At 66.1% G+C, this 14,506-nt stretch overlaps 5 protein-coding genes across 5 annotated transcripts; 2 read left to right on the forward strand and 3 right to left on the reverse strand.

Moving 5' to 3' along the window:
• Positions 1-473: 473 nt before the first annotated feature.
• On the reverse strand, positions 474-4,166 carry PFL1_04910 (uncharacterized protein; the record flags this gene model as incomplete). Its single annotated transcript, XM_007882440.1, has 2 exons — positions 474-3,428; positions 3,522-4,166. The coding sequence occupies 2 exons, from the start codon at positions 4,164-4,166 to the stop codon at positions 474-476; spliced, it is 3,600 nt and encodes a 1,199-aa protein (XP_007880631.1).
• Positions 4,167-4,660: 494 nt separating this feature from the next.
• Positions 4,661-8,524, reverse strand: PFL1_04911 (uncharacterized protein; the record flags this gene model as incomplete). Its single annotated transcript, XM_007882441.1, has 1 exon — positions 4,661-8,524. One exon carries the CDS (start codon positions 8,522-8,524, stop codon positions 4,661-4,663), a length of 3,864 nt encoding a protein of 1,287 aa, XP_007880632.1.
• Positions 8,525-9,123: 599 nt separating this feature from the next.
• Positions 9,124-9,919, forward strand: PFL1_04912 (uncharacterized protein; the record flags this gene model as incomplete). The annotated part of the gene is made up of 2 exons (XM_007882442.1): positions 9,124-9,548; positions 9,655-9,919. 2 exons carry the CDS (start codon positions 9,124-9,126, stop codon positions 9,917-9,919), a joined length of 690 nt encoding a protein of 229 aa, XP_007880633.1.
• A 183-nt stretch (positions 9,920-10,102) lies between these two features.
• Positions 10,103-11,758, reverse strand: PFL1_04913 (uncharacterized protein; the record flags this gene model as incomplete). Its single annotated transcript, XM_007882443.1, has 1 exon — positions 10,103-11,758. The coding sequence occupies one exon, from the start codon at positions 11,756-11,758 to the stop codon at positions 10,103-10,105; it is 1,656 nt and encodes a 551-aa protein (XP_007880634.1).
• Positions 11,759-12,335: 577 nt separating this feature from the next.
• Positions 12,336-14,435, forward strand: PFL1_04914 (uncharacterized protein; the record flags this gene model as incomplete). The annotated part of the gene is made up of 1 exon (XM_007882444.1): positions 12,336-14,435. The coding sequence occupies one exon, from the start codon at positions 12,336-12,338 to the stop codon at positions 14,433-14,435; it is 2,100 nt and encodes a 699-aa protein (XP_007880635.1).
• Positions 14,436-14,506: the final 71 nt, after the last annotated feature.

Here is a 14,506-nt window from a genome sequence, read left to right on the forward strand (position 1 = left end):
CTCTGGTGTGGAGCAAGCCAAGCCAGGCTGCCACGTCGGAAATCGGACAAACGTCCAAGAGACCCTAGCCTAGCCTGGCCGCTGCCTGCCTCGACTTTGGCGAGCCAGCGTAAGCGATGGAGGCGGGCGCGCGCTGCGGGGCTTCAACCAAGCAGGCGACGTCGATCCGCCGGCGTGAAAAGCCAGGCCAGGCCAGCCAAGCAGCGCAAGCAAGGCAGCCGATCGCCGATGCGACCCACTTTCCGCCTTCGACCCCGCCCGCCTGCCCGCCGAAAAGGTCGGACCTGGCCGCATGCATGTGAAAGCCATCCTGGCCTCGATTCCTCCCTCCGCCGCCTTTTCCTCCAGCCTCGCTCTGGCATCACCGACTCTGCCGGGCATCCACGCCGCGCTGCGCCGCAGCATCGCTCGACGTCGTTGGCAGCCATCGCATTGCAAACTGATCGGGATGGGCCGCGTACGTCTCCCCGGCGCTATCTCCACATCAAAGCTCGACCTAGCGCTCGAAGCACGCGCACCGGCAGCCTGAGCACCTCGAGCGCCATCGAGAGCACGCCCGTCGCTCGGCCGTCGTTGCGTGCCAGGGCCACATTGCCCCCCGTCGCTCTGGCCGCAGTCGCGCTATCGTCGGCGGTGGCGCTGGCGGTGGCGCTGGCCGCGGCCATGCTCGCCTGGCGTCGCCGTTCGGCCTCGGCCGCACGCTGCTGGCTCATCCAAGCCTCGCGCTCCAGCTTGCGCGAGCTAAAGAAGCGCCTCGACTCTTCTGCATCCCATTTGGGCCGGGTCGTCGTCGTTGCCTCCGTCTGGTCCTTTCCGGCGACCACCTCGCCGCTCGCGGTGACCGAGGCGGTCGGTGCGCTCGCATCGGGCAGCGGCGTGGCCTCGTCGACCGGTGGCTGCCTGGCTGCCTCGTGTTCCTCGTGCCGCCGCTCCCGTTCGTGCATCTCCCGCTGCAGCTTCTGGTAGGCGACGGCGATGTCGTCGAACCTGCTCTGCCGCAGCTCAGTCCCTGCCAGCGTCTCGAACAGGCGCCGGTGCCACGGCGCCTCGCTGCTAGTGTCAAGCACCGGCGTCAAGCCGTAGCTGCCGTCGTAGAAGTCGATGTTCTGAGCCGTGGCCAGGAAGCCCACCTTCTCGTTGAGGTCCTGGACAAACGGCCACAGCGCGTGGAACGAGTACCAGGCGAAGAACGAGACGAGCGCGACGACCATCGAGGTCATGCTCAGGGGTGCACGACGTCGCTGCGGCGGCCAAGGCGCGGCTGGCAGCGACGGCTGCGACGCGGTGACTCGCTTTGGCGCTGAGGTCGCAACGAGCTGCTTGAGCTCCACCGGCGGCGCCAGCGATGCGCTGTCGTCGTTCCCCGATGGCGCTTGGAAGGTGTGATCGCTCTCGACGCGGAACTCTTGCTCGCTCCGCACTGGCGCCTCGAGCGTGAAGGCCACATCAAGCGGTGACCCTGAATCGAGGCGGAGGCCATAGAGTCGCACGCCGCCGGTGACCGCCTGGCTGACGAGCATGGGTCGAGGCGCAGGGCCGGAAAGGGTGGCTCGGCGTCCGGAGTCGCCGACCAGGTCGATCGAGACGGCCATGGTGTTCCAGCGAAACGAAGGCAGGCGCAGAGCGATATCCGGTCGTCCGGCCCAGGGCATCGCAAGGAGCAAGTCTGCTCGGACGCTGCCCGTGCAGCCGACCAGCTCCGGAGGCAGGTCGATGCGCCATGTCGCGACGTCCTCGGGATCGTCGGCCTGCGTCGAACCGACCGCGAGGTCAACGTGTCGACCGTTGACAAAGGCGGCCAACGGGTCTCGCCCTCCCTCCGCCGGCGCCATGTCGAGCGACGCAGAGGGGAGAAGATGGCCGCGGCTGGAAGGCCAGTCGAATTGCAGGCGCACAGAGAGCGTGAACCCTCGGCCTTCGTCGAGGACGGGATGGACCCAGAAGGCTGCCTCTCGTGACCAGACCGACGCCGGTGGAGGTGCTGGCATGCGGTCCGGTATTGTAGACGTCGATTTTTCGGCAAGCGCCAGGGGTCGGACGAGCCGGGAGTCCGTTCCTAGCGCTGAATCGCTTGGTTCGGTCGCAGCGGCGCCGTCTGGGATCGCAGCGGTAGCATCCTCGACGTCAATCACCTCCGCAGCGGTGATGGTGACGACGCTGGCCTCTGCGTCGAACCCATGACCAGGAGGGAGGCTCTGGCCGTACGAGTGCGGCTCCAGCTTGATGCGGCCATCCGAGCCGGTCCACTGCGAGCGACGGAGGTCAGAGACGATGGTGGAAGTGCCGGCAGCCTTGCCGAGGCGGACGTCGATGCTGGTGAAGTGCTCCGAGGCGGTGGGGAATCGGAGCACGGGCAGGGCGAGCTTGATCTCGTCGGCGGCGGCCGGTGTAGGCAGCTGACCCTGCTTTGGCTTGATCCTAATTGTGCCGCTCAACAGCAGCGTGGTCGACGAGCCGGCTGCCATCAAATCCGCCACGCTGAGTCGGGCCCGCACCGTGAGCCTCGAGACGGACGCGGGTTGCGGTGCGCCGTCGCCCGCGGTCGAGCTTGACTCGTCCAGCAGCGGTGTCGCTGGGCGCGAGCCGCCCCGGGCCACAATTGACCGTCGCCTGACCTTTGGACGGCTCGGCGCCGCCGTGCTGTCGAACGAGAAGTCGATGTTGGCATCCGAGAGGCCAGACGGAGGCGCTACGCTGAGGAGGTCGTCGTCGTCGAGGCTGTCTGTGCTCCTGGACCGACGCAAAAGAGCCACGCTGGCGTCATCTGGCCCGCCATTGGAGGGGATGTCGGCCTGATCTGCAGAGTCTTCCTCGTCCTTGGCGCCGGACACGTCCTCCTGCTGAGCCCAGGAGACGAGGCCGGCGCCCGCCTCGACCTTGGAGACGTCCCAGGTGCCTTCCTGGCCGTACAGGTCGAGAACGATAGGCATCGAAGCCTCTGCGTCGAGGCCAGGAAAGTAGAGGCCGGTGAGGTCTGCGGTCGCCTCGAAACGGAAGGCAGCATGGTCCCCGTCATCTGCAGTGCAGGCCTCGTAGCAGATACGGCTGTCGATCCTGTCTGCTCTGAGCGCTGATGCCAGCCGGTGCGAGGGCTGGCTCGATGAGACGAAATCACCAGCCTCGGGCGCGGCCCACCGCACCACGACGGCATCGCAGGACTCGAAGGGGCCCTGGACAGTGGTGTTCTCGTCGTCGTCTTCGTCGTCGTCTGCGTCGCTGTCGTCGCTATTCGGGCCGAGGGTGATGGCATCGTCGTCATCCTCCGCTTCGACTTGCTTGGGCCGGTTGAGCGCCCGGCGCTGGCTCCGGCTGCGCGGCAGGATGAGCGGATCGATCTCGACGGCGATGTTGCCGGTGCCCAGGTTGACTGAGTCGTCGAGCGCGAACTTGAGGTAGTTGTTGAGGCAGTACGGCTTCGGCAGGCGCACCTGCCGCGACGAACAAGGACGGGAGCGTCAGCTTCGATGTCTCGATGTGGGCAGCGGGGGAGAGCTCCTCTGGCGAGGAAAAGAAGGACGCACCATGTAAGCACTTCTCGGCGGGGAAGCGGCGAGGCCAACCTCCATGCGCAGGATGAGGATGAAGCCGCACACATCCTTGCGCTTCCGCTTCGGAGTCGATCCGGTGACGGGTGCAGTCTCGCTCGGGGGGCTGAGCAGCGGCGTCGTCAGCGGAGGCGTGATGAAGTTGATGTGGAAGTTGGACACCGAGACCTGGGCGTTCGACGCCGACGAGGCGAAGAGGTCGTGGGGCGGTCGCCGCGCGCCTCCGATGGAAGAGCGCCGCCTCGCGGTGGGTGTCGAGCGGCCATCGGTCGGAAGGAGGGGCGGCGACTCTACGCCGTGGTGAACCGACAGCGGGATGCCGAGATGAGCTGCGGCCGCGGCTGCGGACTCGGAGAGGGCGGGTGCGGCACCGGCGGCGTCGAGGGGATGGACGGCGGCATCCTTGAGCCTGACCTCGTGGTCGGGGAGGAGCGGGTAGGTGTGCGGCTTCTGACTCGAGGGGACCTCGACCTTGAGGTAGAGCGTGTAGGATGCCCCGCTGCTGCTGGCGTGGCCCTTGAGGACGAGCTTCTTGCAGATCCGGGCCAGTGCAGGCCGCGCTGCCGCTGGCGTTGCGCTAGAAGTCGCAGCGGGAGTGTCGTCTCGGGCAGCTGGAGTCATGGTCGAGGTGGTCTAGGCGAGTACGGCGGACCTGGTCAGTGGCTCTCTCCGGGTCGACGATGGTCATTGCATTGCCTTTTTGTCTGGCGATGCGCCTTGCAAAGGCTTTGAAGGAAGAGAAAGAGGAAGGTAAAGGAGGAATGGAGAGTCGAGGAGATATGAAGGGCCGGCGCGGGGCTGGGCTGGATATGGTGGTGGGCGAAGTGGCGTCCGCCGGTTGAGACAGAGGAGGTCGGGTTGGACCCTGAGCACGCCCCCTCCTTCTCTGGTTGAGCTCGCCTCGCCCGCCGTCCCAAGCCCGATTCCCGAGTCGACGACCGCTGCACGGGCACAGAGGGGGGCGGCGCACGCAAAAGCCGAGACCAAGCTCCCGCCTCCAACTCGTTCCATGCGATGCACGGACGGACGCCCTGGGTCGAGCGTGCCGCTACAAAGGCAAAGCGCACCATTCGCTTTCCAGCTTCAACTGCTCGTCGACCTCGCTGGTCGAAGGGCTAGAGGATCCACCAGGGCCCACCGCAGAGACAGGACCACTTCCAACTCTTCATCCCCCCTCCCTGCGCCGCCATCTCGGCCTCGTGGTGGTGGAACGCAGCGACCTGGCCGCACCGGAGGCACCGCTTGGTCCTCGTCTGCCTCGACGCGGGCGGAAGGATCGACTTGGTGATCACGTCCCGCTGCGCCTGGCCCGTGCCTGCCCCGTGTTTGTCGATCAAGGAACGGGGGCCGGGAGGGGATGGCAAGAGGACGGAACGCTCATCGACCAGGTCGCTTGGACGCAGGAAGAGCGTCAGCGGATCCACCAACCCGCCTTGCTGGGCGTCGACGAGGCGTTGCAGCATCCTCGTCGCCTTTTTTGCGCGGCCCACATCGCCTCCTCCTGGCATCGTGGCGATGGCGGTGGTGGAGTCGTCGACTCGCGTCGTACTTGCGGCGTCGTCGATCGAACACGGAAAGCGATGAAGCCACCACTTTTCCTCGTCCTCGTCCTCCCCATTGTCGTTGTCGCGGGTGTGGGTTGAAGACGAGTCGTCGGAGAAGAGGTCGGGCGACGAGAGGACACGCAGGCACGCCTCGAGGTCCATGCTGGCCTGGACGCACGAGTGTCGAATCGCCTCGCGCGCCAGCTCCATCTGCTCACTGACCGCCATGACACCCACGTTCAATCCCTTTCCGCCGGCACCGGCGCCCGCTCCTGTATCCGCGCTGCCGCCACTGCCGGCCCTCTGCTCGTCGGCTTCGGCAAACGGCGGCAGGTTGTCGGCGTGCACCGTCGAGAGCAGCCACGCCTTGAACTCGCACAGCCCCCTCAGCACCGCCACGAGCAGCAGGCGCGGCGTGCGGTACGTCAGGAGCTCGACCAGCGGCGTCACCCGCACCGTCGGAAACGCTAGCAGGCCCAGCGCGTCGAGCACGCCCAGCGTCCACTGCAGGTGCGCGATGAGCGGCCACACTGACGCGAGGCGGTAGTGCACCCGCGTGGCCTCCGCATCGCCCGTTGCGGCACCCGTCGACGGCAGGCGAGTGAGGACGCGGCTCTGCCGCAGCAGCTTGTGCAGCATCGACAGCGAGAGAACCAGCCGCTCGGCATCGCCCGACGCCGCATCGGCCCCGTCGCCGTGTTTCTGCCGCTGCTGCAGCACCGCTTCGCCCTCGCCACCGATGGTCGTCTTCGTGGTGCCCTTGTTCGTCGAAGGCGGCGGGGCCGACAGCAGCGACAGCTGCACCTCGAGCAGCCGCAGCGTCTGCAGGAACGTGGGCATCGTCCGTCTCTGCTCGGCCCTGGACGCAGTCTCGCCCGGTTCCGTTTTGACCGTCTGCTCATCGCCTCCTCTGCCGCCGGCGATGCTGCCTTTGCTGCCGTCGCCGCCGCCATACCGGACCATGCCGAGGCTCTCGGCCGCCCTGAGGATGGCGGCGGCGTAGAAGTCGCGCTTGCGTCCAGAGAAGAGGGCGCGGGCGAGATCGAACGGATCCGAACGCCGAAGCATGGCCAGACCGAGCAGGCGCCCAGCATGCGTTACCTCGTTCTCTTCGCTGTGCGCGGCGCTACCATCGTCGTCCTTGAGGCTTGTCGAGGTGACGGCGGGAGCTCTCCAGATGACGAGCTTCTTCCTGCTGGCTCCCGCGGGGTCCCTAGCGAGGGCGGCGGCCAGCAGGGCGTTTGGCGAGAGCGCGAGCGTCGAATCGCGATCGGATGCCTTGGTGGGGATCTCCGACGAGGAGGCTGTAGCGGGTAGAACCGGGTCGAGCGTCACCGCATCCAAATAGCGTATCGTCTCGACCGTCGCCGTCGCGTCCTGCCCGTTTGAACCTGCCGCGGCCGCGGTCGGTGGCGACGACAGGCTTGTCACGGTGACCACATTCGAGGTAGGTGCTGTCACGCTCGACGGCGGCAGCATCGAGGTGAAGGTCTCGCCCTCGAACCGCCTGGTGAGGGCCAGGCGGGGCGACCGCTCGACCATCTTGGTCGGCTGGCCCGCCTTGCGGCACTCGAGCTGCCCGAATGCCTCGCTCAGCTCGTCGTCGTCCTTGAGCAGGTCCCACACTTTGACGATCGTGGCAGGCGCCTGGCCCGCTGCCGCCGGTGCAGCATCACCGCTGGCCACGTCAAAGGTCGCGGCAAGCCGCAGCGACGACGAGGCGGTCCCCTGCGGATCCGAATCTGCCACAGCAACTCCCGCGTCGGCTTTGCCGGGCTCCATCTGGATCCAGCACAGCGACGTCAAGGCGGCACCGCCGCCGAGTCCGGACTCTGTGGCGAGCCCGTCACCCTCCGCCGAGGTCCATGTCGAGATGAGGGGCAGCCTACTCAGCGGCCGCGTCACCATCGACACTGCGTCGCCCTTGAGGTCGATGGTGATCTCGCACAGCTGCACGCTGCTTTCGCTCGTCTGGTTCTGCTTGCACGCCACGAGAAGGACGGGCTCGTCGGCCACCAACCCAACGGCGAGGTGCGACAGCTCCGATGCGCGCGTGCCGGCTCCCGCCGCGACGTGCGACAGTCCTCGATTGGCCCCCAGAGGGCCCTCGCCGGGTGTGGGCGTGGCGCCGGTCATGTCGTTGGAGATGGTCGGAGGAGCCGGTCGGAGGGCGGGCGTGAAGAGCGACGACTGCAGCACCTCGAAAGGCGGCGCATCCCCGGCCGACGACGAGCGGCTCTGCCGATCCGAGTCGCGGCTGTGCAGCAGCGTCACTCCTCCGCGCTGGCCAAAGACGACCAGGGCCAGATCCCGCTGCGGACCCGCCGATTCCTCTGCGTTGAGGAAGCTCGGACCGCGGCCGGCCTCTCTTCGGTAGCAGTGACCGCCGCCGCCGCCGTCGATACCCGCTGCGGGCTCCTCGAGGACCCAGTTGCGCTTCCCTCCGAGCCATAGGATGCGCTTGACACGTTCTTGCAGCTGGACCCCCGCACCTGGCACTGACCCATTCAGCGATCCGGTCAGCTGCGACTGACCGTCCGCTTCGAGGTATCCCTCCCTCGAGGCTGAGGGGTCGCGTTCTCCGGATCGGTCTTCGAGCACCTCGAGGACCTGCATGATCCGCCAGCCGTTGAGCGCTCCCGTCTCTGCTCTGGACCAGATGCAGAGCTTGCCCGAGGGCGAGGCGAGCGCAGGCGGAGTATTGGACGTCACCGGCGGCAAGAGTCCCGCAGCCAGTGCTGAAGCCATCCCCGGTGCGTCGCCGAGGCCGCCCGTGGTGGAGTTCCTGGAGAGCGAGGGTATGGCAGGCGCCGCGTTGAGGCTGCCTGCTGTGGCCTGCTCAATCTGCTGCAGGGCCTGCTCCTGACGGCTCAAGAGGTGATCCTTGGCCTCCGCAGCATCGGATCGGACGCTAGAGAGCGGGAAGTAGGCGGCCAGGTAGAAGCCGCACGGGCTGAAGGCGATGCACTCGGGATCGCCGTACTCGGTCGGTCGAGGCTGGGGCAGTGTCGTGGCGAGGGAAGGATCGGCAGGGTTCGGAAATGGTTGGGCTGGGTCGTCGGGAGGGTAAAGGTGGCATGGACGTAGCGCTGATGCATCGACAGCCGAGGAGCTGTAGGCAAGGGAGCGGAGCACGACATGGGGCCGAGGCCGAGGCGGAGCGGCGGTCGTGATGGGATCGATGCCGCCAGCTGAAGGTGAGTTGGGCGAGTGTACCGGGGAGAAGGTCGAGGACGCGCGGGCGATGAGGTTGTGACGGGACCACGCCAGCTGCTGCCTGTCGGATCGACCCGCTGCGAGGTCGAGCAGGCGGTTGGAGCGCGTCAGGTCGGCCTCGTGCGATGCCGACGCCAAGAGGAGCCGTTTGGTCTGCTCGAGCTGCTCCTCGGATCGCCCGGCGGCCGATCCGATGCGCCTGCGTTTGGGCGACGACATGCCCGCCTGTTCAGCAGCCAGGATGCAGCTAGTGCAGGAGGCAAAATGGTGGCGATGACAGGGTGTCGCTGGATTGGGTGGTGGTGGTGGTGGCGCTGGTGGTGGAACTGAAGGTGAAGGTGAAGGTGAAGGTGAAGATAAAGGTGAAGGTGATGGTGAAGGTGAAGGGGAAGGTGAAGGTGAAGGTTGTCGGAAGGGTGGAGGATCGACGGCGGATCGCAGCGTCGACGGACCCGCCGGCAAGGCCAAAACTCGGAAGGCGGCCTTGGGCTGCAGGGGCTGGAGCGAGCGAACCAACGCCCCTCGGCATGCCTCCGCTCTCGGGCCATCCTTGCTTTGCCCCCTGCTGCTGGGCCCACTGTCCGAACCCCGCCGTCATCATCACTACCGCTACCACCTCCGCTCCCACCTTCGCTACCGCCATTCACCGTCGACACCATCAAAACAGGGTCAATTAAGCCTAGGTTGACTGTCCGACTTCCTCATCGAGGCAGTCCGCTCACAATGTGCACCTAGCCTCGTCTATCTGGACCCTCTTCTCCCCACCAACGCCCGAAACCCGCACCTCGGCCGGCCCAGCCGCCGCCTCTACCACCACGATGACGACGTCGCAGCTCCGGTACGAGTACGGGCAGCGCGACATATCGCTGCAGTACGCCCAGCTGGCCTACTCGTCCAACTGCCCGCGCGGCATCTACGTGCAGCTCGACGACGACGACACGCACCTCTGGCACGCCGTCGTCTTTCTCGACGCGGGCCCCTTTTGCGGCGGCGTGTTCCGCTTCGACGTCGTCTTCCCGCCCGCCTACCCGCTCGCCACCCCGCAGGTCTTCTTCCCGCCGACGCTGCTCCACCCGCTCGTCGAGCCCAACTCGGGCCGCATGAGCCTCACCACCCGCTTCCCCACCTGGAAACCGCGCAGCGACTTTGCAACGGATCTGCTCTACTTTGTCAGGGATGCTTTTATGGATCACACCCTCGAGGGTCTGAGGGAAGGGATGGTGGCCAATCTCGAGGTCTTTCGGTGAGCGGACCGAGTCGCCATCTGGTCCCCATCGTCACTCGACTGCCCACTGACCGAGGGTTGATCTCTGGCAATCCTCCTGCGACCCGTCCAACTATCCCCGCAGAATGTACCGGGACCACCGCACGCTCTTTAACAAGCTGGCGCTCCAATCCGTCGCCCTCTCTACATCGCCCTCGAGCCTCTACGACCAGTCGGGCGGTAGCGGCTTCCCGAATCCAAGCGTCGGTCTCGGCGCCTCGGACGCGCCCGCGGTGCTGCAGACGAATGGCAAACGCGGCGGCATCGAAGAGGCCAACGGCATGCTCTTCGAGGAGCTCACCGACGAAGACATGCAGCGTCTCCGCGCCGAGATCTTTGGCGAGGCCTGAGGCGCCGAGGCGCCGAGGAGGCGACGACAGGGACGAGGTGGGCTTAGCGTGGACTTCCACAGTACGAATCTGATACCATATTCCAGGCCTGCTTTCACCGCGCCGCCTTGGCTCGGCTGCCGGGCGCGGTGATACGGACAAGCGAGCGATGCAAGTACGTATGCATTGCAGCGAAGGACAGGGTCATGCTCGCCGTTGTGCCATCTCGACGACAAAGTCGTAGTAGCTGCGCGGGAGGAAACCCACGCGCTGATCGGCCTGGCCCACCTCTTTGATCTCGCTCTCGACCTCGTGGTCCTGCAGCGCCCTGACGGTGAGCTCGTGGAACGGCGCCTGGTAGCAGATCCTGAAGACGGGGTACGACTTGACGGCGTCCTCGGTGGTCCTCGATACGCCATTGCCGAGCTCGCCCTCGCCCTCGCCCTCGCCTGCGCCCCCGCATATCCGCCTGGTCTCGGCGCCCACCACGTCCCTGATCCAGTCGATGATGCGCTCTCCAAACGCCACTGAATCCTTGGGATCCCATACGCTCTTGTGCCTCACCCTGCCGTCGCCACCGCCGCCGCCGCCGCCGTCGAGGGGCGTACCGGCCCGGACCATTTTGGGGAGCGAGAGCGTGTCAAAGGTCTGCGTGGTGACGAGGTGGCCCCTAGTGTCGCGGAAGCCCACGACGAGGGTGCGCACGCCCAGCAGGAACGACTGCATGTAGAACTTGAGCAGCTTGGCCTCGAACAGGTCGACGTCCCTCTGGTTGCCCGGTCGGATCTGCATCGAGGTCTTGAGCTCGACGAGCGAGTCGCTCGCGGTGCCGCTGGACAACGACGATGACGGCGACGACGACGCCGACGGTGGCGGTGGATGAACGCAGTCGACTTCGCCCCCGAGGATGAGCCGATTCTGGCCCAAGCGGGTCTTTACGATGTAGCACCACTGCTGGTTGGTATTGACGTCGCCGCCCCATCCTGGCGGGTGTGGCGCAGAGTCCGAACGGGGATCGGATGCCGTTTGCCTCGTCGGATGCTCGAGGAGCGCGGGCCGGTGGCAGTTGTGCGGGTGCTCGACCGTCGACCAGCTCTCGAAGCTGTAGCCGTAGTATCCGAAGCGGCGGAGCCTCTGGTCTGCCTCCTTTTGCGCCTTGTCGAGCCTCTTTGCGGGCGACGAGTGCTCTTCGAGATACAGGGTACCGTCGACGAGCATGGCGTTGAGCTCGAAGCCCTCTACGCGCGCACCCGGTGCGGGCTGGAGCTGGTCCCAGGCGGTGCAGAGCTTGGTGGCGATGCCGCGCCAGGTGACGACGTCGGCCTTTTGGCGGGTCAGGTCGACGTCGTCGCGCGCCTTGCCCGAGGGGGCGGCGAGGGTGCGGTGACGAAGTGAGTCGAGGAGGCCATCGAGGTGCTCGTTTACGCTCTCGTCCCTCTGCTTGAAGCGCTCGAAGCCATAGTTGAGGTCTGCGCCGCGAGGGCCGGATGCCGGGTGCCTGCTGCCATTGGACGCGGCAGGCAGGGGTGGGCCGCGGTAGTAACGCTTGCAGCGGTCGTCGTGGTGGAGGTTGCGGTCTTGATCGTATGAGAAGGTGCAGATGCGCTGCGGCTGCTGGAAGGCGGGGAAAGCGGTGAAGGGCGAGCGGGACGAGGTGGAAAGCGGATGTGGCAGGCGAGAGAGGGCCGGGGGAGGGTCGTCTGTGCGCTGCGATTTGTGTTGCTGCGGATGGGGCTGTTGTGGATGCTCGAGGGGTGAGGAGGCACGGAGACGCTTTCCGAGGACGTCTTTTGTGCCATCTTGCTTGGGTTCAGTGGGCAGGCCAGTGTCGGTGGTTGAAGGGATCGCTGGGGCCGACATGGTGCACTGCCGGAAGCCAAGGGATGGGATCGAGGTCCGGAGAGGGGGGCAGAGGGCTGGTAGTCACCGTGGCGCTGCGGTGGATGCGATGAGAGGGGCAAGCGAAGAGACGAGGACTGTCATGCTCTGCGGGACGGTGTGGGGTATGGCAGCCGTAAGGACGGATGGGCGGCGAGAGATGATGGTGGTCGAGGGCAAGGAAGGACAAGGAGGACGCCAGCCGGAGCCAGGTCCCGTTGGTCCCTGCATCGACGGCGGCCAATTTAAATTTTCCCCGGCAAACGGAGACGACGCGCGGCATTGGACCCTGACTGGAGCTGCACCAGGCCGGCTGGCCAACCCTTGCATCGACGCAGCGCCCAAAGGTTGGATGACATACGGCAACCGAGCCATTGGCCAGCCGGGCAATCCACCGGCCACCAGTCGCACTACCACCACCACCACCACCACCACCATCACCACCGCCAACACCGCCACTGTCAGGGGCCCCATTCCCCACTCTGGCTCTGCTCCGATGCCCTTCCTAATAGACACTTCGCCATAGACGATCCTGCAGCAGCAGCGCGGCCCGCCCATCATGCTCTTGCTCCTCGACCTCGCGCAGCACGCCCCACGCTGGACTGCACACCATTTCGTCAACCCCTACACCGCACTCGCTTCCCTCGTCCTCACCGCCATCGCTGCTGCTCTCTCCTTTGTTCGCCTTTCAACAGCCAGCAAGAATGACAAAGCACGCGGTCAAGCATCGGCCCCGCCTCACCCGCACCATCCCCCGTCGCCGCCCCCGACCAGTCGGCTGCTCGGACATCGCGGCTTCCCCGTCTACGACGCCGCCTTCAACCTCCGCCTCTCGTACCTCTACGGCCCCATCATCCTGCTCCAGCACGGGCCCGCCCACCCGCTACACCTCGTCGCCTCGCTCCTCCCCTCCTTCCTCCGCCCGCTCCTCCCCGCCGTGGCACCGACGTGGCGACCGCACGACACCACCATCCTCGTCAACTCCGAGCAGCATGCACGCCACATCCTCGACCGCCTCGGCGCGCACTACTCGTCACGCGCTCCATCCATCGCCGCGGGAAAGTACCTCAGCCATGGACGCAGGCTCGTCCTGCAGCCCTACGGCCCCGTCTGGCGAACCCACCACCGCGCACTCATGTCGGTCCTCTCCCGCGACAAGCTGCGCGGCCAGTGGGACCCCGTCATGCGCTACGAGGCGGCAGAGATGGTGCTGCGCATCGCAGACGGCATCGAAGCGTTCCGCGCCAGCGCCACGCACCCGCCATCGATCTTTCAAGAGACTTCGCGCTTCACCGCCTCGTCGGTCCTCCAGATCGCCTACGCCCGTCGAGCCGCAACGCCCCAGGATCCCGTCCTCGTAGACCTTGACCGGGTGTCGCAGGGGATAGCCAGGGCCTTTGAACCGGGCCGCTTCCTCGTCGAACGCCTACCAATCCTCGACCTCGTGCCGTCCTGGCTCGCGCCGTGGAAGCAGCGCCTGCAGGCATGGCATCGAGCCGAACACGACGTCTACTCTGGCCTCGTCCAAGACGTACAGGACCGCCTGCCCAGCGAGCCGGGGCCGGGTCACAAGGGCAAGCGTCAGCAGACGGACCTGGCCGGCGGCAGCATCCTCTCGCCTTCGTCCTGCGCGACGGCCACGCTCCTGTCGATGCGGCAAAAGCTGCACCTGGACGTCGACGACATCTCTTATATCTCGGCCACCATCTTTGAGGCGGGCACCGAGACGACTGCCACGACGATCGACACGTTCCTCGTCGCCATGGCGTGCTATCCCGAAGTGGCGCGGCGGTTGCGCGCCGAACTCGATCGCCTCTTCGTTCCCGCTTCTTCCTTGGGCGGCGCCGGCGGGGAGGGTGACGACGACGACGACGAGGAGAGATGGGTACCGGACTTCGACACGTTGAGGCGCGCGCCGTACCTCGCAGCCGTGCTCAAGGAGGTGTTGCGCTTCACGCCGACCGGCAGCTCTGGGGTGGCGCACACGTCTAGCCATACGGGGCCCGACGATCTCGACGGCGGTGGCCTCGAGGGTGTACGGATATGGGGGGGCGTGTCGATCCTGCCCAACATCTACGGAATACACCGTCACCACTCGACCACCTCGTCATCCTCCTCTTCAACGTCATTGTGGACATTCGATCCATCACGACACCTCACCTCTACCTCCTCCTCGTCTTCAATGGAAGAAGAAGAAGAAGGGGAAGAAGCGACAGGAACGACCTCGCTAGATCTGACATCGTCGACGCACGCATTCGGGTTCGGACGACGCAAGTGTCCCGGATCGGTCCTGGCCAGTCACTCGTTGTGGATCGCCACGTCGCTTGTCGTGCTCCACCTCGATCTCTCCCTCGATGATGTCCCCACTGCGAACCTGGTGGAGGGGTTGAGGGGGAAGGAAGAGCGGAGCGCGTCGAAATTCCGACGTGCCTTTCCGGATGTCGTCGAGACGCAGGCGTGGAAGGACGAGAGGAGATTCCGTGCCACTGCGGGCGAGGGCGACGTCCTCCTCGATGCCTTTATTAGAGGCGACGTCTCGAGGGATCAGCTAAGGCGCGTCTTGGTATGTGCGATGAGAGAGTCGAGACCCCTAGACCGTCTACGGGCTTGGGTCCGTCGTGCTAGATCCGCTGCTCGAGATGTAGATGTCGACGTCTAGATCGCACGCTCGCCGGCATGGTGAGAGGGTGTACCGTCATGTATGGAATTCCACGGAAAAAAATGGGAGAT

This window comes from Pseudozyma flocculosa (assembly GCF_000417875.1).
Source record: "Pseudozyma flocculosa PF-1 unplaced genomic scaffold scaffold00017, whole genome shotgun sequence".
NCBI lineage: Eukaryota > Fungi > Basidiomycota > Ustilaginomycetes > Ustilaginales > Ustilaginaceae > Pseudozyma > Pseudozyma flocculosa.